The 27940-nt window shown below is 41.9% G+C and overlaps 1 protein-coding gene across 2 annotated transcripts in view; it reads left to right on the top strand.

Moving 5' to 3' along the window:
• Nucleotides 1-27940, top strand: part of LOC144688747 (E3 SUMO-protein ligase PIAS4-like) — a 124578-nt gene that overhangs the window by 59742 nt on the left and 36896 nt on the right. For both annotated transcript variants that reach the window (XM_078555656.1, XM_078555657.1), the window contains exons 3-5: nt 9698-10070; nt 21437-21518; nt 24041-24082. In XM_078555656.1, the coding sequence (XP_078411782.1) occupies nt 9698-10070; nt 21437-21518; nt 24041-24082 (497 nt within the window). The remainder of the gene's footprint in view (nt 1-9697; nt 10071-21436; nt 21519-24040; nt 24083-27940) is intronic.

A 27940-nucleotide genomic window follows, 5' to 3' on the forward strand; every position in this document is an offset into this window, starting at 1 on the left:
TACCATGTGGATTTCAACCAATTTTGAAATCTAAGCTCCACCTTTTACAACAACAACTAACATTTATGTAGCACCTTTAACATAAAACATCCTAAAGCATTTCACAGTAGCATTATGAAACAAAATAAAACAGCAAGCCACATAAGTGGATATTAGGTCAGATGACCAGAAGCTTGGTCAAAGAGTTGAGCCTCTTAAAGGAGGAAAATGAGGTAGAAAGGCAGAGAGGTGTAGGGAGGGAATTCCAGAGCTGAGAGACTAGGCAACTGAAAGCATGGCCAATGGTGGAGCAATTAAAATTGAGGATGTTCAAGAGGCCTGAATTGGATGAGCACAGATATCTCAGAGGGTTCTGAGTTGGAGGCAATTAGAGATAGCGAGGGGCAAGGCCATGATGAGATTTGAAAACAAGAATGAGAATTTTCAAGTTAAGACGTTGCTTACAAGCCAGTGCAGGTCAGTGAGCACAGGGATTTGGTGTGTGTTAGGAAGTGGGCAGCAGAGATTTGGATAACGTCAAGTTCAGAGAGTAAATTGTGGGAGACCAGCCAAGAGTGCATTGGAGTAATAAAATCTAGAAGTAACAAAAGCATGAATGAGGTTTCTGCAGCAGATGAACTTAGGAAGGGACAAAGTCAGACTATATATATGAAGGTGGAAATAGGCGGTGTTAGTGATGGTGTGAAAATGTGGTTGGAAGCTCATCTTGGCATCAAATATAACGCCAAGGTTGTGAACGGTATGGTTTACTATCAGACAGTTGCCAGGGAGAGGGATGGCGTCAGAGTTTGGAGCAGGGATCAAAAACAATGGCTTCAGTGTTCTCTGACTATTTAGAACGGTCTACAGGTAAAATAAAAGCTTGCCAAGAGAGTTTAGTCTATCATATATTTGGCTGGGGATCACAAAATCTGACAGATTTTAAATGGCTGCAGTTTTCCATAAAAAGAGGAAGTTGTGTTGGGGACACCAAGGTTGACTTATTGATTAGTAGCACAGTAGAGGTGTTACTTTGATACTTCGCTACTTTTGATACTGAAGAGTTTGAGGTTCTGTTGCAGGTGTATCAAAGTATAGTGGTTTATTTTTGAGGTTAAAGCGGGTGCCCACCGCTTGAGGAAAAACAATGTAGTCACCTCGTCGGTGCAAAATAAGAAAAAAGGTTTTGTTGTATCAGCAGGAAGGTGAAACTAAATAAATTGCTCAATTTATCTTTATATTTCTTTTGCAGGTCATTGGCTATGGTACAAATTTAAGCTGAGAACCATTGCTTCTCTGGGAGGTATAATTTTAAGTATTGTGTACAGCTATTGCCCTATTGCAGAAACTTTAAATTTGTTCAAGTTGGGTAATATATTTTACTGCAGCAAAAAGTAATGCTCTGGAACTGCAAAGGTAAATGCTCAGGCTTCCAGCCCTGGGACCTCCTCTTCTCTTTCTTAGTGCAGTCAGCAGTCATGACTGGGAAGGATAGGCTGCTTCTCCTACAGCCATTCTTTAGTTGATCTCCCATGGCGTTTTTCAGAGCAGCCGAAGTAATTCAGTCCTCATTTTAAAGACATACATTCTGCCCTTACTTTTATATTTCTGCCACAGGAAATTAAGACCACGTGTAGTTGTGTGTGAAGCATATTTTGATGGCTAGGAGTAAATGGATAAGCGCAGCAGTAATTCTGTCCCTATTTTAAAGTTGTACATTCTATCTTTGTTTTAAATTTCCATTATAAATTCCTGCGTCCACATTTATAATGGAAACTGCCTGTGTAAATTTAACACACTGTAATTACACCCTCCCAGCAATGGTGATGCTGTAAATTGGAGTGTCCAACCTACTGCCTAAGCACCATCAATGTTGTCTTTGAAACCCAACCTAGCCTCATATATGCTTTTATTTATCAGACTGCAACCTAAATTTTGTTTGAGACTTGAAGTCTAGAGATTTGGAAAGAGTTTTATTTAACAGCATTATCTCATTAGTGGAGAAATCCTAACCAAGCACACAAAAATCTATTGGTATCAGCAATTCAGATACTTGGGAATTCAAGCTCCATTTGTACCTACGTGGCGCACAAACACCGAACATTTCGTCTCGGACTTTTTAAACATTTACCTTAACTATTTTGACAGTATTTATGGAAACTTATTTTCTACAATTGTTTTGCCCACTTGGATATTTCCTGGTTCCCGACTTGCTTCCTCAGAATCAACTTCCCCCACCTACTTTGTTACCATCTGTAAAGTTGATCAATTTGTATTTAATTTCTGAATCTAATTGTTAATGTAAATTAAAAATCCCTGGGGCACACCACTCAGCTATTTTATACTCTGTTATAAATCCTAATAATTACTGCTGCTTTGTAATCCATTCCCGAGTTTTATTTATTTAATAGTCTCTCACTGGAAACCATTGTAGATGCATTTTGGAGTACAGAAGCAACATATTGCAGGGTTTTCCATAAGATACTTAGGATGTCACTTCCTGAAAAAAGTTGGGGAGCTTATTTCAGTGGTTATTACACTTATGAATCCATATTGGCTGCTGTTTACTGGATTACTAGATATAATTCTGATCGTAAATTCCATTATTTTACTGAAATAAGAATAACATTAGTTGTCTGTGTCCAATGGTAGCATAAAGTGATAGTGGATATTTTAATTAATTATTTTAGTGATCAAAGAATTAAATTAATATTTTTTTCACTCAGCAGATCATATGGAAAATAGATCTTTTCAAATAACATAGTAACCTAAAGTCATAAGTAGTTGGGTCAGCATATTTTTTTCAGCAAAGAATTAAATTTGTATTTTTTTCTTCAGGAGATAAATCAAAGCGTGCTAGAAAAAATTCAGAGAAATAGGATATATTACAATCCTACACAGCAGTCATTCCAAAGTAAAAGGAACATGAGAGCAGTGCAAGCCTAAAACTGTAGGATCAGCTGCAGATTGTAATTATTTTCTTTACCAGATGATTAATTATTTGCCTCTTGACATTTAATTATTTATTTTGCACAGATCCACATATGTATTTCATTGGGGTATAATAAAATAGAAGAAAATTACTTATTTAAAATTAGAAGACCATTAAAAGTAGTGGAAAGAAACAAATCAGGTGTGATTAAACTTTGTGAGCTGAAATTCCAGTGAGGGACTGCTAAGTGGGCAAGTCCAGGATTTCATTATTTTTGTGGGTATGATGTTTATTTCTTCTATAAAAGTGAAAATAATAAAAGGAAGATGAAACCAAAGTGAAGCATTTTACATAGTATTAATTGGTAACAGTTCCTTTAATTCACTGACAAGAAACGAGTTTAAAACTTAGCTGCATTTAAAATCATATGTAATGTGAAAATTTGTTCAGCTGTCTCTGATGTTGGAAGTGGTAGCGAAGCCACATGCAAACAAAAACAAATTTACACGGTTTATGCATTACTGGCTTTTAAAATTAGCTGGCACATATTCAATTCCATAATTTTTGGAGAGTGTTTACTAGTATGGAATGTTGAAATCATTGAGTTGGGCAGGTATTTTCAATAGATCAGACTGTGATTTTCATAGAAATTGGCAGCAGGGAAGGAGGCCATTCTGCCCATTGTGTCTGTGCCAGTCAGAAAATAGCTATTCAGCCTAATCCCACTTTCCAGTACCTGGTCCATTGGTTATGGCACTTCAAGTGATATCCAAGTATTTTTTAAACACGATGAGGGTTTCTGCCACTATGCCTTTCAGGCAGCGATTTCACCACCTTCTGGTGAAAGAAATTCTCAACTCCCCTGTAATCCTTCTTTCAGTAACTTTAAATCTATGTCCCTTGGCTATTCACCTCTCTCCAAGGGAATTAGTTCTTTCCTATTCACTCTATCTAGGCTCCTCATAATTTTATACACCTCAATTAAATTTCCCCTCTGCCTCCATATTCCAAAGAAAACAACCCAACCTATCCAATCTTTCCATATAGCAAAAATGTTCTAGTCCTAACAACATTCTCAAAAAAACTTCTCTACCCTCTCTAGAGTAATTACATTCCTTCTTGTAAGGTGGTGACCAGAACATAGTACTCTAGATGTGGCCTCATTAAGGTTTATACAGTTACAGTATAATCTACAGTGCATATATTCTATGCCTTAGCTAATAAAAGGAAGAATTCTGCATACTTCCTTAACCATCTTACTACCTATCCTCCCATCTACAGAGATCTGGGAACATGCACTCCAAGGTTCCACTGCTCCTCTGCACTTCTCTGTATCCTATCCATTAGTGTATTCCATTTGCCACTTTTTTTGCACACCTGACCAATCCATTGATTTTTCTTTTATTCGTTAACGGATGTAAGTGTTGCTGCCAAGACCAGCTTTTGTCATCCATCCCTAATTGCTGCTGAAATGGTGATGACCCACTTCCTGAACCGCTAGAGTCCATGTGGTGCTAGTACACCCACAGTGCTGTTAGGAAGGGAATTCCAGATTTTTGACTCAGTGACAGTGAAGGAACAGCAATATAGTTCCAAGTCATAATTTGTATGGCTTAGAGGGAACTTGGAGATGGTGGTGTTCCCACACGTCTGCTGCCATTATTCTTCTAGAAGGTAGAGGTCAGAGGTTTGAAAGGTGCTGTCGAAGGCTTGGCGAGTTACTAGAGTGCATCTTGTAGATAGTACACTGCTGCCACTGTGACTGGTAGTGGTGAGGGAGTGATTGTTTAAAGTGGCTGCTTTGTCCTGAATGATGTTGAGTTTGAGTGTTGGAACTGCACTCATCCAGGCAACTGGAGAGTATTCCATCACACTCCTGACTTATGCCTTATGGATGGTGGACAGGCTTTGGGGAGTCAGTAGATGAGTTAGTTGCTGCAGAATTCCCAGCCTCTGGCCTGCTCTTTTAACTACATTATTCATATGGCTGGTTCAGTTAAGTTCCTGGTCAATGTTAACCCCCCAGGATGTTGATCATGGAGGATTCAGCAAAGGAATATTATGGAGAGATGATTAAATACTCTCTTGTTGGTGATGGCAATTTGCTGCACATGGGCACAGACTGAGGCATAATAGTATCTGAGGAGTTGAGAGTGCACAGTGTTCAGTACCAATCATCTGTGAATATTTCCACTTCTGACCCTATGATGAAGCAGCTAAAAATAGTTGGGTCTAAGACACTAATTCCTGCAGCATTGTCCTGGGGCTCAGATGATTGGCTTCCAACAACCACAACCATCTTCCTTTCTGCTAGCTATGACTCAAAACACTGCAGAGTTTGCTCCCGATTCCCATTGACTTCAATTTTGTTAAGGCTCCTTAATGTCACAGTCAAACAATGATTTGATGTCAAGGGCAGTCAATCTCAGCTCGAGTTCTGATCTTTTATCCATGTTTCGATCAAGGCTGCAATGAGATCTGGAGCCAAGTGGCCCTGGCAGAACCCAAACTTAGCTTTGGTAAGCAGGTTATTGTTGAGTAAGAACCACTTGATAACATTGCTTCCATCACAGGACGTTGATGTTCCTGCAATTTACAGCTTTCTTCTTCACAATCAACCACACAGTTAATTTCTGTATCATCTGCAAAAGTCTTAATCATGCTCCTTAAACATTTAAATTTAAATCATTGATATGTACACAAGAAAACAAGAAATTTAGTGCTGAGCTCTGTTGAACCCCACTGGAAACAGCCTCCCAGTCACAAAAACCTTGGTCAACCATTACCTTTTGTTTCCTGCCACTGAGCTAATTTTGAACTGAACTTGTACCTTTCTCTTGGATATCCTGTTTTCTCACTTTTCTGGCCAGTCTGCCTTTGAATCTTCTCAAACGCCTTATTAAAATCATGCAGACTACATCAAACGCACTACCATCATCGACCCTCCTCGTTACCTCTTCAAAAAGTCAATCAGGTAGAACTAAAAATAAAAAATGCTGGAAAAACTCAACAGGTCTGGCAGCATCTGTGGAGAAACAGGGTTAACATTGAGTCCATATGAATCTTACTCAGAGCTAAAGAGAAGTAGGAATGTGATGGATTTTATACTGTTTAAGAAGGGGTGGAGTAAGATAGGTCAGGGATAGGTGGGAGCTAAGGAGAGATTTTTACAGTATAAAATCCAACACATTTCTACTTCTCTTTAGCTCTGAAGTCATATGGGCATGAAACATATAACTTCGTTTCTCTCTCCACAGGCCTGCAGAGTTTTTCCAGCATTTTTTTGTTTTTATTTCAGATTTCCAGCATCCACAGTATTTTGCTTTCACCAAGTTGAACTGTTTTTAAAATAAAAATAACATGAATAATGAAGTCTACATCATAAGACACCAAATTATATGGCAAACTGTGTTTCTATTAATTTGCTTTTACATCGAGAGTTTTCCAGACACCCCATTCAAAAGAGTAAGAATTCAAAACTATTCTAGTAAACGTCCGAGTTAACATGGTATGATACTTTACAACGCACTTAAGCACCCTTCTGACAGGTTCTTTACTCAGTGTGCTATGCAACACTCAAGGCTTTTGCACAGATTGGACCTTCTGACAGCCCAGGAGACCAGGAAGAGAGGTCAGGATCAGGGTGGCTTGAGTTCTGAGGTTTGTTTTGCTGAGAAAAAAAAAATCATCAAAGCTTCGCATAATGTAACTAGTTACTGTAACCATATAGTGAGGGAACAGGAAAAAGTAGGTTTTTAAAAAAAATTTGGAGGGTCAATTTTACCTGCTAGGAACCTTGATAGCCTACACGATATATGAATTACCTGCTGTGGGGCGAGATAGACAACCCAACTCGACGCTTCTGATTTATTGAAAGAACCCGGCAATCACCGATTAATTTAAAAAAGGAAAGCGAAAAGATCGATTGAAAGGGGACCAGAAAGGCTGTTTTTCTTAATTTCAGCCCTAGGCGCATAAATTATGATTCCTGTCGTGGTAGCTAACCTGGAGTTAAACACAGCCACGTCGGCTTGTGGGCCGTTGCCGGTCGCCGCCTGTTTTCTCAGCTTTAAACGGCCGCGACCGTTGGGACTCCCCTTCCCCACCCCCCAACCCACCTGATAAATTGTGGCGCTGTGATTGGCTCCTCGGCCCCGGGTGGAGTGATTCTGCGCAGAGAGAGAGAGAGAGAGAAAGCGGAGACAGAGACAAAAAAAAACATGGCGGAACAAAGCGCGGCCAAGGTAACCGGCTCAATACGGTGACTTGAGGTATCGGATCGTGCGGGGAAGCTAAGTGGGTAGACATGGAGGGCGGCGGGGTATAGTTTTTTTTCACAGATTCCGATTTCGTTTGAAATTATTGTTTCACCTGAGGGTCGGAAGGGGCGAGGGGTTCCCCTCTCCCCACTCACTGAGCATGCTCAGTCTTGGGTGGTTTTTGTTCTTAAATTTCCCGCCAAGGGCTGGGGTGGGGGGAAGGAAAACGACTGACTCCATCCTGAGGGTCAGAATGACCTTTGTGATATTAAATCGGGAATTGTCATACTGCAGTGATCAGAGACTGCAAATAACTCTTCAACAATTCTTTTTGAGGTTTCGCAGAAATCATTGCAGTATTTATTGAAGAGGTTTGCTACACAAGTTTATGACAGGGATAAATGTTCAGCAGGAATTTCTCTTTTCATCTGATAGTGCCATGGGATGATTGGCATTCATTTGAGCATCCTTGGATTAATGTCAAATCCAAAAGACAAGCAGCTTAAAGGCGAGGATAAAGAAAACGAAAGGGTACCTTATGACAGATACTGAGAGCTCAATACTGCAGGAAGCCTGCAGGAGTATAAAAAATGTAGGCATGAAATTGTTGGCAAGTAAAATCAAAGAAAACCCAAAGATTTTTTTGAATACATGAAGAGCAAAGGAACTAAGGACGACCTGTTGGGGACCATAAGGGTAACCTGTGTGAGGAAGCAAGAGGATGTTGGTATGGTTCTTAATGAATGCTTTGGGTCTGTTTTTACAAAAGAGAGAGATGATGCTGTCATTTGCAGTCAGGAGGATTGTGGAATATAAAATTAAATTAACACTGATAGAGGAAGTATTAAGGGAAATCTTTGAAAGTGGCTATATTGCCAGGGCTGGATGAAATAACTCCAGTTGCAAGGCGAAGAAATGGCACAGGCACTGACCATCATTTTCTAATCCTCTCTGGCCACAGGTGAGGTGCCAGAGAACTGGAGGACAGCTAACATTGTACCTTTGTTTAAAAAGGGAGAAACAGATTAATTCCTGGAAAATCATTGGATAAAAGTCTGAGGGAAAGGATCAATCTTTGTTTAGAAAAACACTGATTTATTAAAGGAAGGTCAGGTCTGACTAACGTGATTGAATTTTTTGAGGAGATAACACCAGTTAGTGAGGGTAATGCATTTGATGTAGTCTATATGGATTTTAGCATATCTTTTGATAAAGTCCTACATGGCTGTCTGTTATGAAAGTAAAAACCTATGGGATCCAAGGCAAAATGGCATGTTGGGTCCAAACTTTGCTCAGAGGTAGAAATTAGAGGGTAATAGCCAGGTGTTTTAGTAACTGGTAGGCTGTTTCCACTGGGGTTTTGCAGGGCTCAAAAGCAGGTCCCTTGCTTTTTTTGTGGTATACATCAGTGATTTGGACTTAAATGGAGGGGGCATTATTTAAAAAGTTTGCAGATAATAATGAAATGTCCCATGTGCTTGATAATTAAGATGAAAACTAAAATCCAGGAAAATATCTGTGGACTGGTTAGGTGGACAGAAGAATCCAGAGAAGTGTGTGGGAATGCACCTGGGGAAAGCTAACAAGGTGAGGGAATGCCCAATAAATGGTAGGATACTGAGAAGTAGAGGAATAGGGGCCTTGGAGTGCATGACCACAGATTCTTGAAAGTGCCTGGACAGGTAGATAAGACGATGAAGAAGGCATACAGGATACTTGTCTTTATTAGCTGAGGCATAGAACATAGAAGCAGGGAAGTTACGCTGAAGTTGTATAAAACACTGGTTAGGCCACAGCCGGAGTATCAAGTGCACGAAAGGAAAGATGTGATTGCACTAAAGAGTGTACAGAGGAGATTTCTGAGAATGTTGTCTTGACTGGAGAATTTCAGTTATGAGAAAAAATTGCATAGGCTAGGGTTGCTATGGAACAGAAGAGGCTGGGGGGACACCTAATTGAATTGTATGCAATTATGAGTGAATAGGAAGGCCCTATTTCCTTTGGATGATGAATTGGTAACCAGGGGACATAGATTTAGGGTAGGATGTTTAGAGGGGTTTCAAGGGAACATTTTTCTCACCCAGAGAGTGGTGGGGATCTGGAACTTGCCGCTTGACAGTGTGGTAGAGGCAGCAACACTCATAACATTTAAAAAGTACTTTGAAATGCCCTTGAAGTGCTTTAACCTTCAAGGCTATGGACCAAGAGCTGGAAAGTGGGATTAGGCTGGACGGCTCCTTGTTGGCTGGCATAGAGACGATGGGCCTCTTTATGTGCTGTAAATTTCTGATTTCTACAGTAGCCCCAACAGTTCGGCACTTTTCAGTGCCGCACTGAAATGTCAGCCTGGACCATGCGAAGTCCTGAAGTGGAGTTTGATTCTAACTGATACTTTAGTGTATTTCTTTCTCCATGAGTTAATTTGCTTAAACTGTAAAGTTTAATAATTGACTTGCCTTAATTATTTGTAGTAATGGTCTTTGTTTGTTTTTATTCCCCCCCTTCCCTCACCCACCCCTCTGAAAAGAATATGATCCTGGGCTTTCGGGTGTCTGAGCTTCAGGTACTCTTGGGGTTTGCAGGGCGCAACAAAAGTGGGCTGAAACATGAATTGGTGTCGCGAGCATTACAGCTGGTAAGGACCAACTGCTCTTCGGAGATTTTAAAGAAGATCCAAGACTTGCATGCACATCGCTACAGTACAAGGTCCACAAATGCACAATGTCAGCAACTTCCGCCTGCTCCAACATTTCCTTTACATTCTTCAGAGGCAGCCTTGAATGCCAGAACGTCCGTTCCAATTTGTCACACGGGAAAAGCTGATACAAAATCCAAAATGAGGCTAACAAAATTGCCTTTCTACGAAATACTAGATGATCTGATGAAACCTACAGATCTAGGTAGGATTAATATCTTATTTACTTTTGAACGGGGCTATTCCTTGAGTGCTTGGGTTAAATGGGGGATGAAATATGACTGTCATTTTCAAAATTAATTTTTCTTTGCTTCACACAGGAATAATACGCGCTTTGAACATTGCAGTTTGAGTTTCTAACTAAATTCCTTTCATTTTTCAGGTTGTTTTCCAGTGAGTTCATTGAAATAATTTAAGTGAAGGTTCTCCTCTAGTCAAAATAGTTGTACAATTGTATATTTTCACTATATTTTTACTTCTTTCTGAAGACAATGACTCCTACCAGAATTCTGCAGTTGATAGCAGACTGCTGACATTTGCTCTTTATGTGAGAGTACAGGTAGTTGAAAATTATTTGACTACTGAGCACATTAGTTTGACCCAAGGGTTGTATGGGACAAAAACAAAAAGCTACTGTGGATGCTGGAAATCTAAAACAAAAACAGAATTACCTGGAAAAACTCAGCAGGTCCGGCAGCATCGGTGGAGAAGAAAAGAGTCGACGTTTCGAGTCCACATGACTGTTGAAGGGTCATGTGGACTCGAAACATCGACTCTTTTCTTCTCCACCGATGCTGCCGGACCTGCTGAGTTTTTCCAGGTAATTCTGTTTTTGTTTTGGGTTGTATGGGACACTTTAACCAATGGTCTTCAGTTAATACCCTGCTCTCCTCCACCTGCGATTCAGTCAGTCTCTTACAAGTTACTGACTCTTTGACTGACTGGTGCCTGAATTAAGTACAGTGGATAGTGGTGTTTATTTTGCTATTTATGCTAATTGAAGACTTAAAATGCGCTTGAAGGTATGACCTGTTTGCAGTACTTCATAATATGTATAACTGATATATGAACTCACCAATAGTCTACATTGATTCTAGGTAGAAAGCAATATGAATCGGAAATAAGACTTTCCAAGTTTGGTATGGTCATACCTTCAATTAATTAATGAATGGTGAGCACATTCAGATTTACCCTGATTTAATTTATCATCATCCGAACAGGAACAGACTATTATTTTCTTTAGTACTGAAAGAACTTTTCTATTTTTAGTATTTACATTGGTGGTGAGACGAAAGAAATCAATGCCTCCCAGCATCTGCAAGTTTTTAATGGTTTTCAGTTCACATATTATGATCCTGCAAGAAGCTGATTACAGCGACGCTGAATTCTACACCTAGAAGGACAAGGGCAGCAGGTGCATGGGAATACCAAAATCTCCCCTCCAAATCACATGCTATCCTGGCTTGGGACTATATTTCCATTCCTTCAATGCTGGGTCAAAATCCTGGAACTCGCTATCAAAGAGCACTGTGGGAGCAATTTCACCATACAGACTGCAGCAGCTCAAGAAGACAGTTCAATTAAGGGTGGGCAAATGTAGGCTTTGCCAGTGATGCCCACATTCTGTGAATGAATGAAAATACAACTTTTAAAAAATGACCAGAAACCCTAAAAATGCCTTCTTGATTACACTGCTAATTGCATATCAAAAGCATGAACTGTATACAATCGGCAGGCCAGAACTCAGTGAGCTGTCTTTTCTCTTTAAAAATGCTGACTGACTTGCTACATTTCCAGAATTTCCTGTTCTATTCAACATTTGTAGGTTTAACTTTCGTTTTTACCAAACTCTGAACTCTTTCCTGGTTTATTCTCAATCTCAGCCCTACTAGCAACAGTGATTAGATTCCAGTTGAATATTGCTTAGGATTGAATGCATGTCCTGATCTCTTTTAAACCAAAGTTGACAGTTTATAGCTCTTCATGCTTCTTTCTCATTGCATGTTCACTCAGCAAAAATTGAGAGTATGTTCCAGTACAAGCAACATATTAACTATTTGAGTAACTATTATTGGCTTTGTAACACAGCTAGAATGACTCTTTGCAACCAAATGGAAATAAATCCAAAATATTATCATTTCAATTCATATGTACAATAAGATGCCTAAATGAATGTTGAAATTGACATTTGTCAACATATTGCAAAACCTTAAAACTGCCTCCATTCCAATTAAATGCTAACCATTACTGAATATAAATGGTTTGAAACTAGATTATATTATATTACATATAAGTTTGATTCTTTATATAATTTGTATAATTGCTAAAACAGCATCCACATCTTGTTCTATGAATATCCAGCACTTGCTGTGTTGCAGCAGGAATGTTCACAGCATTGTAAAACTTAATTTCCAAGACTACCATGTTTGTGCATCTGGATAATTTTTGTGAATGAAAGAGTCAATCAATTGTTTATTCCTGTACATCTCTGGGATTTTATCAGTTGTAATGCAACATGAGTGCTTCAAACTAAATGTTTTCTATTATCTCTCAAAATGTTGGAAAGACTCAGCAAGTTAGCCAGCTTCTTTTGGAGAGAAAGTTATTTCATTAGAACAGATAGTCTCCATGTTCAAGCTGAAATATTTCAGGTGGATGTTTGTCATAAACTTGGGTGGATTTCGACAGCTTCTTGGCAACATAAGCCATCTCCTGGATAAGGTCATCAATTTGCAACATCGAATGTGCATATTCATGGGGAATATCATTCTTTTCCTCTCAATTCCTTTTGAACCTGGTACTTCACAAAGGGATATCTAGTTTGGAGCATTCCCATTTTTAGTTGTTGAGCTATTTAGTGCTAGTATCTAGATATAACCAGTTGAAGTGTCAAACAATATTACATAGCATTTGAAGCACAGAAGCAGACCATTTGACCCAACTGGTCAATGCTAGTATTTATGTTGCACATGAACCTCCTTTCACCCCTCTTCATCTGACCCTTTCAGCTATACATCAATATTTGTAAATTCTCACTTTCATAGTTTCATATCTCTATTGATAAAATCAAGATATGTCTGAGAAAATTCTTCCTCAATTTTAGATTTCTGCAGAATTTCAGTGGAGACACTGAGACATTGCTTCAACAAGTCTTCCATTGCGTCACCAGAAAGTGGAAGCAGTAGACGTGCTGGTGCTGTTAACCTTGAAATGAAATAAGTGAATGAATTTCAGTCGTGAGTTTAAATTTTCAGAAGTTAGACTAATGGGCCTATGAAAAGCTGCTATCAGTGCATTGCAACCCAGCGGCTGAATGCTTTTTGGACATTCAATCTGTTAACTAAATTGAACAGAATTACAAAAAAACATGTTTAGAACTTTTTATGTACACAAACCTTATATATTGTATATTGGCAACAAATTTGTCTCTGGCTCCTAGGTCTTTCAGTCAGTCTGCTAGCTAATGGAGGTAAGGCATGATTAAGCAGTACAGACATTGTACATTCCCCTTTTAGGCACTCCATTTCACTATGAAAGCCCCTTAATATTTTTCCTGTATGGAGATCAGTGGTAAACTCTGGCAGAAAGAAAGCTTTAAAAAAACTGGCATGACTGGTATAATTGTTTTAATAACTAATCAAAGTAGAAAACTGAGATGTGAGCCCATACTATAATCAGAAACATTTATCATTTTATCAAGGTTTTTCACATTTACACCTCCTCTGTACCCATATTTTGCTTCTTTGTTTGTCCTATTACCACCTCATTTTGCCTTGGACATTGAGAAGGGAGGAGGTAAAATGGGAGTTGCTGCATCTCCCGCAATTGCATAGCGAGCTGATGTGGGAAGGAGATGGGGTGTTGGGGGTGATTGAGGAATGGACAAGGTATTGGAGAGGGGACAATTCATTTGGAATTCTGAAAGGGGAGGTGAAGGGAAGGTGTTTTTGGAGAATTTTTTTTATTATCTGTTCATGGGATGTGAATGTCGCAGGCAAGGCCAGCATTTGTTGCCCTCATAAAGGTGGCAATGTGCTGCTGGAGTTCGCCTAGTGTAGATACAGGCTGTCTTATATGGAGGGAACTCCAAATTTTCATCCAGCAACAGCGAAAGAGCAGTGATATGCTTCAAAGTCAGGGTGGCCAGTGATTTGGAGTGGGACATGCAGGCGGTAGTGTTCTCATGTGCCTGTTGGCCTTCTAGATGGTAGAGGCTGAGAGTTTGGAAGGTGCCGTTGAAGGAAACTTGACAAATTGTTGCACTGCACCTTGTAGATGGTACAAACTGCTGCAACTTTGCTCCTATGGTGGAGGGAGTGAATGCCTAAGCTGGTGGACGGGATGCCGAACGGGTGGGCTGTTGTATGCTGGATGGTGTTGAACTTATTGAATATTGTTAAAGCTGCATTAATCCAGGCAAGTGGAGAGTATTCTATCATGTTTCTGATATGTGCTTTGTAGATTGTGGACAAACTTTGGGGAGTCACAAACTGAGTTAATCGCTGCAGAATTCCCAACCTCTGACCTGCTCTTGTAGCCACAGTATTTATTTGGCTAGTCCAGTTAAGTTTCTGGTCTATGGTAACTCCCAGAATAATGATGCTGGGAGATACATTCTCTCTTATTGGAGATGGCCACTGCCTATCAGGAATGTTATTTCCTACTTATTAGCCTGAATGTTATCTAGGTCTTGCTACATGTGGGCAGCTATGGAGGAACATCAGTATCTGAGAGTTGCAAAAGGTATTGAACACTGTGCAATCATCAGCAAACATCTCCACTTCTGACCTTTTTTTCCTAGTCATCCACAGGATGTGGGCTTTGCTGGGTAGGCCAGCATTTATTGCCCATCCCTAGTTGCCCTTGAGAAGGTGGTGATGAACTGCCTCTTGAACTGCTGCAGTCCATGTGGTTAGGTACATGCACAGTGCTGTTAGGAAGGGAGTTCCAAGATTTTGACCCAGCAACAGTGAAGGAACAGCGATGTATTTCCAAGTCAGGATGGTGAATGACTTGGATGGGAACTTCCAGGTGGTGGTGTTCCCATCTATCTGCTGCCCTTGTCCTTCTAGGAGGTAGTGGTCGTGGGCTTGGAAGGTGCTGTCTGAGGAGCCTTGGTGAATTCCTGCAATGCATCTTATAGATGGTACACACTGCTGCTACTGTGCGTCGGTGGTGGAGGGAGTGAATGTTTGTGGATGTGGTGCCAATCAAGCGGGCTGCTTTGTCCTGGATGGTGTCAAGCTTCTTGAGTGTTGTGGGAGCTGCACTCATCCAGGAAAGTGGGGAGTATTCTATCACACTCCGGACTTGTACTTTGTAGATGGTGGACCGGCTTCGGGGAGTCAGGAGGTGAGTTACTTGTCACAGGATTCCTAGCCTCTGACCTGCTCTTGTAGCCACAGTATTTATATGGCTAGTCCGTTTCAGTTTCTGGTCAATGGTAACCCCCAGGGTGGTGTTAGTGGAGGATTCAGTGATGGTAATGCCATTGAACATCATGGGGCGGTGGCTTGATTCTTTCTTGTTGGAGATGGTCATTGCCTGGCATTTGTGTGACGTGAATGTTACTTGCCACTTGTCAGTCCAAGCCTGGATATTGTCCAGGTCTTGCTGCATTTGGACATGGCCTGCTTCAGTATTTGATGAGTTGCGAATGGCGCTGAACATTGTGCAATCATCAGCAAACATCCCCACTTCTGACCTTATGATGGAAAGAAGGTCATTGATGAAGCAGCTGAAAATGGTTGGGCTGAGGACACTATCCTGAGGAACTGCAGTGATGTCCTGGAACTGAGATGACTGACCTCCAACAACCGCAACCATCTTCCTTTGTGCTAGGTATGATTCCATCAAGCGGAGAGATTTCTCCCTGATTCTCATTGACTCCAATTTTGCTAGGGCTCCTTGATGCCACTCTCGCTCATATGCTGCCTTGATATCAAGGGCAGCCACTCTCACCTTGGGAGTTCAGCTCTTATGTCCATGTTTGAACCAAGGCTGTAATGAGGTCAGGAGCTGAGTGGCCCTGGCAGAACCCAAACTGGGTGTCAGGAAGCAGCTTATTGCTTAGTAAGTGCTGCTTGATAGCACTGTTTATGATCCCTTCCATTACTTTACTGATGATCGAGAGTAGACTGCTGGGGCAGTAATTGGCCGAGTTGGATTTGTCCTGCTTTTTGTGGACATACCTGAGCAATTTTCCACGTAGTCGGGTAGATGCCAGTGTTGTAGCTGTACTGGAACAGCTTGGCTAGGGGCGCGGCAAGTTCTGGAGAACAAGTCTTCAGCACAATAGTCGGAATGTTGTCAGGGCCCATAGCCTTTGCAGTATCCAGTACCTTCAGCTGTTTCTTGATATCACCAATTGATAATCGAATTGGCTGAAGACTGGCACCTGTGATGCTGGGGACCTCCGAAGGAGACCAGGATGGATCATCCACTCTGCACTTCAGGCTGAAGATTTTAGAAAATGCTTCAGTCTTATCTTTTGCACTGATGTGCTGGGCTCCTCCATCGTTGAGGATGGGGATATTTGTGGAGCCGCGGCCTTCAGTGAGTTGTTTAATTGTCCACCTCCATTCACGACTGGATGTGGCAGGACTGCAGAGCTTAGATCTGGTCTGTTGATTGTGGGATCACTTAGCCCTGCCTATCACTTTCTGCTTATGCTGCTGGCACACAAGTAGTCCTGTGTTATAGCTTCACTAGGTTGACGCCTCATTTTTAGGCATGTCTGGTGTTGCTCCTGGCATGCCCTCCTGCACTCTTCATTGATCCCCTGGCTTGATGGTAACGGTAGAGTGGGGCATATGCCGAGCCATGAGGTTACAGATTGTGTTCGAGTACAATTCTGAAGATGGCCCACAGGGGCTGATGGATATCCAGTCTTGAGTTGCTAAATCTGTTCACAATCTATCCCATTTAGCACGGTGGTAGTGCCACACAACACAATGGAGGATATCCTCAAGGTGGAGGCGGGACTTCGTCTCCACAACGACTGTGCGTTGGTCATTCCTACAAATACTGTCAGACAGGTTGGTGAGGATGAGGTCAAGTTTGTTTTTTCCTCTTGTTGATTCCCTTACCAACTGCCGCAGACCCAGTCTAGCAGCTATGTCATTTAGGACTCGGCCAACTTGGTCAGTAGTGGTGCTACCGAACTACTCTTGGTGATGGACATTGAAGTACCCCACCCAGAGTGCATTCTGTGCCCTTGCCACCCTCCAGTGCTTCCTCCAAGTGGTGTTTAACATGGAGGCATACTGATTTATCAGCTGAGGGAGGGTGGTACGTGGTAATCAGCAGCAGGAGGTTTCCTTGCCCATGTTTGGCCCGATGCCATGAGACTTCATGGTCAGGAATCAATGTTGAGGACTCCTCCCAGGGCAACTGCCTCCCGACTGTATAGAACTCTGCTGATGGTGGTGTCTGGGACATTTTCTGTAACGTATGATTCCGTGAGGATGATTATGTCAGGCTGTTGCATGACTAGTCTGGATGACTTTGCATGATCGACAGGGCTGAGATTGCCATTGTCGTCTCTGGTGCCGGGTGGTCTGTACGGTTTCATTCCTTTGTCGCGGCTTGACATTTCAGAGGGCATTTAAGAGCCAACCACATTGCTGTGAGTCACACAGACCAGGTAAGGTTAATAGATTTCCTTCCCTAAAGGGGATTAGTGAACCGATCATTTACATTCATCATTAGACTTTTAATTCCAGATTTTTATTGAATTCCAGATTTGTATTGAATTCAAATTCCACCATCTGCTGTGGTGGGATTTGAACCCAGGTCCCCAGTGTTACCCTGGGTCTCTGGATTACCGGTCCAGTGACAATACCATTACACCATCGCTGTTACGTTGTAGGGAAAGCTACTACAACCAGATAGGTCTTTACAACATTATTGAATTCAAATTCCACCATCTGCCATGGTGGGATTTGAACCCTGGTCCCCATAGCATTACCCTGGATTACCAGTCCAGTGGCAATACCACTATGCCACCACCTCCCCAATGCAGATGAATCCACGATGAGTAAATTTGTGAGGGTGAAGTCAAGTAGGTTTTTCTTGAACATTTATTTCAGGAGGAAATGAGTGGAGTTAAAGGATAAGTTGTTCGATGTGAGAACAAATTCATTTCCATGGTGAAAAACCAATGGTTAGGGATTGGAAACTTTGAAATTGGCAGAGAGGACCTTTGAAGAGTTATGGGTCATAGTTGGGAAGAGTCAAGATGGGAAGAAATCGATAATATCGGGCCAGAACGGGTTAAAACAATGGGTCTAACAAGGCAGTCCTATTAACGGATGGTGAGAAGTAGGCTGTTCAGGATTGCAGGGATTAGGCATTTAGCCCCTCGAGCCTTTTCTGCTATTCAGTGAGATCATGGCCGATCTGTGACCTAACTCCATATAACTACCTTTGCTCCATATTCTTTAATACTTCTGTTTAATAGAAATCCTTCAATCTCAGATTTAAAATTACAAATGACCCAGCATCTACCGCTGTTTATGGAAGAAAGCTCCAAACTTCTACCTTTTGCATGTAGCCTGTTTCCTCATTTTACCCCTGAAGAGGTCTGCTTATTAATTTGAGCCTATGCCCCCTAGCCCTTGGATAAAAGCAAAATACTGTGGATGCTGGAAATCTGAAATAAAAACAGAAAATGCTGGCAAAACTCAGCAGGTCTGCCAGCATCTGTGGAGAGAGAAACAGAATTAACCGTTCAAATCCGTATGACTTCTTCAGAGCTCTGAAACATTTTCTGTTTTTATCCCCTAGTCCTAGGCTCCCCAACCAGCAGAAATAGTTCCTATCTACCCTATCTGTTCCCCTTAATATCTTGAAAATTTTAAGCAAATCACCATTTAACCCTCTAAATTCCAGAGAACACAAACCTAGGGTGTAATCTTACCTAATTTAACCCTAGGAGTCCATGTAAGTAGATAGGTAATTAACCATAATCCACAAAGGAACGTAGACATCACTCTCTCTATTAGAGAGAGACAATTGGTTATATAGCTTGAGAGGAACCACCCCACATCAAGTGTGGGGTAAGAATAGGAAGCAAGCCTCTATGAACTACTATAGTCGGCACGGGATTGAACTGGTGTTGGCATCATTCTGCTCCACAGTTTAGCCATCAGGCCAGCTGAGCTAATTGACTCCAGGAGTCCACTTATCATCCTGGTAAATCTGAGGCTGGAGGTCATGGAGGGATCTCCAGGGGGGATGAAATCAGTGACAGTCTCGGATAGCAAAACCTTAACGCCTTTTGCGAGTGCTTTGCCAGGTTTATTGTCTTTTGACTCTTGCTTTCCCCCCCCCCCACCCCTCTGCCATCTCATCCCTGTTGAGCTGCTTACCCCTGCACCTCTACTTTCCCCCATCCCATCCCTGCCCAAGCAAAGGCCATTGTCATATAGTATCATATAAGAGTACCAAACAATACAGTTCAACACACTGCTATGAGGCATTGAACATCAGATAAAACTGACCTGTGCCCCTGGCAACACTCATACCCCATATATATTCCAAAGCTATTTCAAAAGCTGATCGTCTGGGGGGATAAAAGACTGCATTTCTGCTAGTTTCCCTGTTTTGTGACCTTTTCTTTATGTCTTCCCCACTCTCAACACCAATATTTTCAGTAGTCAATCTTTTTTTTATTCGTTCACGGGATATGGGCTTCGCTGGCTGGTTGATTTATTGCCCGTTCCTGGTTGCTCTTGAGAAGGTGGCGGCGAGCTGCCTTGCTGAACCTTGTGATTTCTATCTTGATTATTGTGGAACCAACAGAAGAAATTGCCACTAAAGCAATGGTTTATTTATTTATATATATCGTGTCCACAGACAGTCTATACATGGCCCAGCCAGAACTGGACATATTTTTGCACCTTGTTGTTGAATTCGACAAGATCTGCAACAGTGCAGGGTTCCTCTAGCGATAGGCATTGCAGGAGATGTTGCATAGTCTGTGGCTCAGTTCCACATTCACAAGTTGTCGGGCTGGTTGTATATCCCCGTTTGCTTAGTGACACCTTTGAACGACCTACACCAGTCCTAAGTCTGTTAAGGCACTTCCAGGTTGCCCAGTTGCAATTAGCTCCTGGGGGAAGGCTTTCATCCGGAAGAATTTCCATCGCTGGGGGTTGTTCGAGACTGGCAAGCCAGTCTTTCCACAAGGCGATGCGGGTTTCAGATGGGGTTGATTGTAATGGAACAACACTGTTCATGAAGCTCTTCCTTGACTTTAGGTGGCTGGGTGTAGGTGTATGACCATGTAGAGGTTGCCTCTCATCCGATGTTTGACGGATTCGCTCTTTCTTGCTGGCTACCGTTCTTCTTATATCAGGGAGAGCGATACCCACCAGGATATATAGGCTGTTGGTGTTTGTTGTTTTTAAACAACCTGTGCTAAGTTGGCAGCTTGCATTCAGAACGGCATCCATCTTCTTAGCATGAGTAAATATTTCCCATGCAGGGCAGGTGTATTCAGCAGTAGAATAGCAAAGAGCAAATGCACTGGTTCGCAATGTTTTCGAGCTTGCTCCCCATTTTGTGTTAGTGAGCTTATTCAGGATGTATTTCGTGCGCTCACTTTTGACTTTGTCTTTTCGATGTGGTTCTTGAAGGTGAGGCATCTGTCAAGGGTGACTCCTAAGTAGATAGGGTGCTCGCAATGCTTCAGTGTTGCTCCACACCAGGTTACTTTAAGCTGGCGTTTGGCTTCACAGTTTCTGAGGTGGAATGCACAAACTTGCGTCTTTGATGGGTTTACGCGAAGGTGGCTTCTTCATAGTAGGTTGTTAGTCCCTCCAAGGCCTCAGAAAGCGTTTTCTCCATGGTGTTAAAATCAGTGCTTTGGGCAGTGACACATAAGTCATCAGCATATATAAAACGGCGTGTGACACCGTCTATAGGTTGGTCATTCGTGTAGATGTTGTACAGCAGCGGTGCAAGCACGATTCCCTGAGGAAGACCATTCTTCTGAATACGCCACCTGCTGCGCTTCCCACCTAGTTCAACATAGAACCGGCGATTCTGAAGCATGCTTTCTAGCAATGATAACATACTACAAATCCGGGTTTCAAGCAGAGCATCCAGTCTGTATTATGAAGAGATCAAGTTTACCAATGATTTAATGGTATAGATATCGAATAGTTTATGTGCAAATATGATGTGAATTATCGTATTATTTCTATTGTATTTCTTAACTTTTGTTCAGGGGACTTGCATAATTTAAGGTCTTAATTACTCATTAGCTTAAGGGTTTGGGCAGTTTAATAACTTATCCCTAAAACATCACTATCTTTGAAAGTATGACATTCCTTCTGCAGTGCAAATGTTGCATATTCTTGGTGTTCCTTTGATAAATGTAGGGAAATTTGACATTTTGGTGGTACATTTGTGAACTAATACAATTTGTTGTATCTCAACTCTGGTCAAGTGTATACAGTAAATGCTTATACTAAAGAGGGGTTGATTATTCTGTCTAGCCATGCTGCATTTGTTATGTTTGGTTGTAGTATAGAATAATTTAATTACTGGCAATTTTCTTTTTAGTCCCAACCACCAGTGAGAGGATTCAAGAGAATCAGTTCAGTTTTACGTTAACTGATAAACAGAGAGAGCAGATAATCTCTGGGTAAGTAGCAAATAATGTTTTTTTTTTATTAAACACTTAAGTATGACTTATTCAATGTTTTCATTACAGTGTGCTAGCGGATTTGTTTAAAAAGTAAATGTTCTGGTAGGAATTGTTCCTATTTGAAAAGGTAGCTTTTTGATACCATAGGATGAGGTTCTACAAATGTTCCTTCCGTTTTTTTCGCTCTGCTGTCCTCAGCTTCCCAGCTGAAGCATAAATCTGACCACTTGAAAGCTGCAGCAGCATTTCCTCTGGTAAAAGTACAGTCTCTGGTGTAGGATGACTTCATTAACTGAATAAAGGAGGGAGCCTATACATAAGTCAGCAGCTATAGGAGCAGGAGTAGATCATTTAACCGCTCAAATCTGTTCTGGCATTCGGTGAGATCATGACTGACCTGTGACCTAATTTCTCACACCCGCTTTTGCTCCAGATCCCTCAACACCTTTGGTTAACAAAATTTATCAACCTTAGATTTAAAATTAACATTTGACTTGGCACCAACTGCCAGTGGAGGAAAGGTTCCAGACTTCGACCACCCTTTGCATATAGAAGTATTTCCTAGATTTGCTTCTGCAAGACCTGGCTCTAATTCTTTTAAGCTATATCCCCTCGTCCTAGATTCTCCCAACCAGCATGAATGGTTTCTCTCCATCTACTTTTGTCACTTTCTCCTTAATATCTTGAAAACAATCAAATCACCGCCTAATCTTCGAAATTACAGAGAACGTACCCTATTTTGTGTAATCGCTCCTTGTAATTTGACCCTTGGATTTCAGATATCATTCTAGTAAACCCATGCTGCACTCCCTCCAAGGTCATTATATCCTTCCTAAGGTGTGGTGCCAACAGCTGACCAGAGTACTCCAGGTATGTTGTCACCAGAGCCTTATATGGCTGTAGTGTGACTTCTAATCCCTTGTATTCTAGTTCTCTGGTTATATAGGCCAGTATTTCGTTAACCTTTTTGATTATATTTTGTACCTGTCCATGACATAACCCTAACCTCCTAATCCTCAGTCTCTTTGGACCTCCATTCTAGGTTTTCAGTATTTAGAAAGTACCCTGATTTATTCTTTTTATATCCAAAATGGATGACCTCAACTTGCATACATTGAAATCCATTTGCCACAGTTTTGCCCATTCACTTAACATAAAATTACAAAGAATTATTGATAGATTTCCATCTACAAGACTGCCTAATTTTGTGTCATTGGCAAACTTGAATATGTGACTTTCTGCCCCATCATCTAACTCATTAATAAATACAGCGATAGTTGAGGTCCCCAAAGATTCCTGTGGGATGCCACTGGTCACATCCTACCAGTATCTCCCCGGTATCTCTATCCTGTCCTGCTGCTCGGCCAATCTTTTAACCATGTCAATAATTTTCTGTTAATTCCACGAGTTTGAACTTCAACTAATATTCTCTTATGAGAGATTTTATTGAATGCTTTCTGGAATTCCATAGAAATGGCATCCCTTGTCCTTCTACTTCAGTCACCTGTTCAAAAGATTCAATGAGGCTCATCAGGCTTGATCAATTCTTTACAAGTCTCAGGCTGTCTCTGATGTCTGAAAATTTAAGGACTCAAGTCACTTTATCCTGAATTTTAGCAATTTCCAGACAACGTATGGCTTACCTGCTCTATTATCCCTTGGTTTCCGTCTCTCACCTTTATTTAAGAACATAAGGAGCAGGAGTAGACTATATGATCCCTCAAGCCTGCTCTGCCATTCAAAACGAAAATGGCTGATCTTCTGTCTCAGCTCCACTTTCCTGCCTGCTTCCTAACCTTTTGATTCCCTGAGAGATCAAAAATCTTTCCCAGCCTTGAATATATTCAATGATGGAGCATCCAGAATCCTCTGGGGTCAGCAATTCCAAAGATTCACAACTGTCTGAGTGAAGAAATTTCTCCTCACCTTTGTCCTAAATGATCGACTACTATTGTCACCTTGTGCCCCTATGTTCTAGTTTCCCCGCCAAGGGAAACAATCTCTGTCGAGCCCCTTCAGAATCTTGTATGTTTCAATGAAATCACCTCTCAATTTTCTAAACCCTAGAGTATATAGGCATGGTTTCTTTAGCCTCTCACCATAGGATAATGCCCTCAAACCAGGAACCAATCCAGTTACCAGGAAACAGTCTAGTCAAATAGCAGAGTGATGTGCAATTTTCCAATCCAAAGGGCACCTGCAATGTACTGATTTAGTGCAGAATTACTTGACAACCTTGTTCTAGGTCATGATCTGATCCTTTATATGTCTGCTTGACAACGCCATGGAATGGGAAAGCTGTGATAGATGCCAGAGACAGAAAGTAACACATCCGATGATTACCACTGATTGAGGGGGAAGGTGGGTCACAATCACTGACCTCACACAAGACCATCCCATGTGTCTTTTACTCCAGTGGAATAGACTGTGCATTTGCAGACATGCGTAATATTTACTTGGGTTTTTTTTTAACGCAGAAATTACTATAAAACATTAAATCTAGTTTCATTTTCTTCAAGATGTTCAAAGAATGGTGTACAGTCAATTCAAGTGCAGTTAAGGTAAGCTTACAATAATTTCCAGAAGCACGTCGCTTGGAGTTATAATGAAATGTGAAATATTTCAAATGTAATCCTAGCCACAGCAAATTGAATTCCTGCAGTGCAGATATCAGCAGAATCTTTTTTGCTCTAAAGATATCTCAACACTACATTTTAACGCATTTTAATTTACCAAATGTGATATCTAAGTATAAAGAATCTAATAAATCGTGTGAATTTTGTAGCAATGTTGAATTTTTGGCGCATATTAAATAACTTGGAATGTATCTTCCCATTAAAAAATATATTAAATTTCAAACCTTAAAGAAGAGTAACTACATAATTGGTCAGCTTTGAGTAATTTGGAAATGACTGAAATACTTCAGGAATAAATATGAATTAGTGTTACAATCTATGCAAGAATGATTAAGGGAACAGAGGGATTGGATTATGAGGAGCAATTGGGCATGTTCACACAGGAAAAGAGAAGGTGATGTGATTTATGTTTTTAGGATTCTCAAGGAACTGGATAATGTAGTAATTTCACCTTGTCCAGAATAGTAGAACCAGGACAATTTGAAAGGGGGCAAATTCAAAGCTAATCAGTGGAAGCATCACTTCAGTGAGTGAGTGGTCAACCTATAAAACAGGACCCCAAGGGACATGGTGGTAGCAGTTAATAATGATTCATTCAAATGCGAATCAGAGATTTCATTCAGAAAATTAGATTTTTGGGTATAGTATATGAGAAATTTGAGACATGACATATAAATGAATGGAGCAGGTGGCTTTGGACTTATGGTTCCCAAAACTCTTCAACACTGAGATTTCCTCAAACCTCATGTCTGTTGTAGATGAATTGAAAGAAATTGATTGCTATGATTAGTTAACAATCCCAGCGTTCAATAGCCAGGATGGTAGAAGGTGAGCTAAATGGAGCGTGGTCTGTTTCGTCTAGCAATTCCGATTGGTCCAATGCCACTTTGGTTGAGAAATAAGAGGAAAAAGTGCTTTGTTACTCTAAATGCTTCACCAATATCTATCTCAGATATTAGTTACTCGGGGAGGCGATGGCATAGTGGTATTGTCACTAGACTAATAATACAGAGATCCAAGGTAGTGTGCTGGGGACCCGGGTTCAAATCCCAAATTTGAATTCAATAAAATATATGGAATTCAGAGTCTAATGATGATCATGAAACTATGTCGATTGTCGTAAAAACCCATTTAGTTCACCAATGACCTTTAGGGAAGGAGATGTACCGTCCTTACCTGGTCTGGCCTACATGTGACTCCAGACCCACAGCAAGGAGGTTGAATCTTAAGCAAGCCACTCAGTTGCATCAAACCACTAAAAACAAGTCAATAAGAAATGAAACCAGAAGGACCACCCAGCACCGACACAGGCACTGGAAGTGACAATGGCAAACTCAACTCTGTCAACCCTGCAACATCTGGGGGTTTGTACCAAAATTGGGAGAGCTGTCACACAGACTAGTCAAGTAACAGCCTGACGTAGTCATACTCACGGAATCATGCCTTACAAAAAATGTCCCAGACACCATCATCACCATCCCTGGGTATGTCCTGTCCCACTGGCAGGACAGACCTAGAAGAGGTGGCGGCATAGTGGTATACAGTCGGGAGGGAGTTGCCAACATTGACTCCAGACCCCATGAAGTCTTGTGGCACCAGGGTAAACATGGGCAAGGAAACCTGCTGATTACCACATAACATCCCGCCTCAGCTGATGAATCAGTACTCCTCCATGTTGAACATCACTTAAAGGAAGCACTGAGGGTGGCAAGGGCGCACAGTGTACTCTGGGTGGGGGACTTTGATGTCCATCACCAAGAGTGGCTCGGTAGCACCACTACAGATCGAGCTGGCCGAGTCCTAAAGGACATAGCTGCTAGACTGGGTCTGTGGCAGGTGGTGAGGGAATCAACAAGAGGGAAAAACATACTTGACCTCATCCTCACCACCCTGCCTGCAGCAGGTGCATCTATCCATGACAGTATCAGTAGCAGTGACCACTGCACAGTCCTTATGGCGACGAAGTTCCCATCTTCACGTTGAGGATACCCTCCATCGTGCTGTGCAGCACCACCACCATGCTAAATGGGATAGATTTCAAACCGATCTAGCAGCTTAAGGCAGAGCATCCATGAAGCGCTGTGGGCCATCATCAGCAGCAGAATTGTACTCAACCACAATCTGTAACTACATGGCCTGGCATACCCCCCACTCTAATATTCGAAGTTTAGTTTTTTTTCTGTTGTTTCAACCAGAGATGGGTGTGGTTTCCCAGCCAGGAGAAATGGGACAGCCTATTTTTGAGGCACCTTTTCTAGCCCTCTTCCCCATTCGGGGTGAGCAGAGGGCATCCTGAAGCAGACTGCTCAGTCACAGATGAGCCGAAAGGCACCCCTGTCCTGACACAGGTGCCCGACGACCGCTACACATCCACCACCTGTATGCGGAATCTTGGCTGGGGGCCTCCCGGTACCTCCAATCCTTCGTCGCCACAGGGCTTTTCACTTGAGAGATGTTTGTGCATGACATACTTTAGCGTGGGGTATCCAGTGCACAGTATACAGCCGGGTTCCACACGGCCTTGGGGATTAGTGGATGTTCAGTGGCATGGCAGGCCATGATGCCTGGGGCCACTTCCCTGTTGCAGCCTTCTTCCGCCTTCACAGCCGTTGGGGCCGCAGCCCTTCTCCGCCTGCTCTGCTGCAGAGGACTTCTTGGATCATTCTTTGTCTGGAACCTCCCCCTTGACCTTTACCGCTGTGGGAGACGCTACCAGGAGCATGAGCTCTGGACGCCAACGCTATTGGGTTCGTTGGGACGCACAGGCCTCTCCACGTCAAGATGATGATCCACAGAAAGGACTCTACCATTACCACCAAGTCAGAGGATCAACCTTGTTTCAATGAAGTGTGCAGGAGGGCATGCCAGGAGCAGCATCTCACACATACCTAAAAATGAGGTGTCAACGCACTACTTGCGTGCCAAATAGAATAAGCAGCAAACAGTAGACAGAGCTAAGTGATTCCACAGTCAACAGATCAGATCTAAGCTCTGCAACCCTGCCACATCCAGTCATGGATGGTGGAGGACGATTAAACAACTCGCTAGAGGAGGAGGATCCACAAATATCCCCATCCTCAATGATGGGGGAGCCCAGCACATCAGTGCAAAAGATAAGGCTGAAGCATTTTCTACAATCTTCAGCCTGAAGTGCCGAGTGGATGATCCATCTCGGCCTCCTCCAGAGATGCCCAGCATCACAGATTCATTCCATGTGATATCAAGAAACAGCTGAAGGCACTAGATATTACATAGGCTATGGGCCCTGAACTATCTGGCAGTAGTACTGAAGACCTGTGCTCCAGAACTTGCCGCGCCTCTAGCCAAATTGTTCTAGTACAGCTACAACACTTTATCTACCCAGCATCGTGGAAAATTGCCTAGGTACACCAAAAGCAGGACAAATCCAACCCGGCCAGTTACCGCCCTATCAGTCTACTCTGGATCAACAGTAAAGTGATGGAAGGGGTCATCAACAGTGGGGGGGAGGATTCTCCGCTTGATGGAATCATACCTAGCACAAAGGAAGATGGTTGAGGTTGTTGGAGATCATGCATCTCAATTTCAGGACATCACTGCAGGAATTCCTCAGGGTAGTGTCCAGGGCCCAACCATCTTCAGCTGCTTCATCAATGACCTACCTTCCATCAGAAGGTCAGATGTGAGGATGTTTGCTGATGATTTCAGAATGTTCACCATTTGCAATGACTCAGACACTGAAGCAATCCATGTCCAAATGCAGCAAGACCTGGATAATATCCAGACTTGGGCTGACAAGTGACA

The sequence above is a fragment of the Cetorhinus maximus genome, chromosome 13 (genome assembly GCF_964194155.1).
Source record: "Cetorhinus maximus chromosome 13, sCetMax3.hap1.1, whole genome shotgun sequence".
NCBI lineage: Eukaryota > Metazoa > Chordata > Chondrichthyes > Lamniformes > Cetorhinidae > Cetorhinus > Cetorhinus maximus.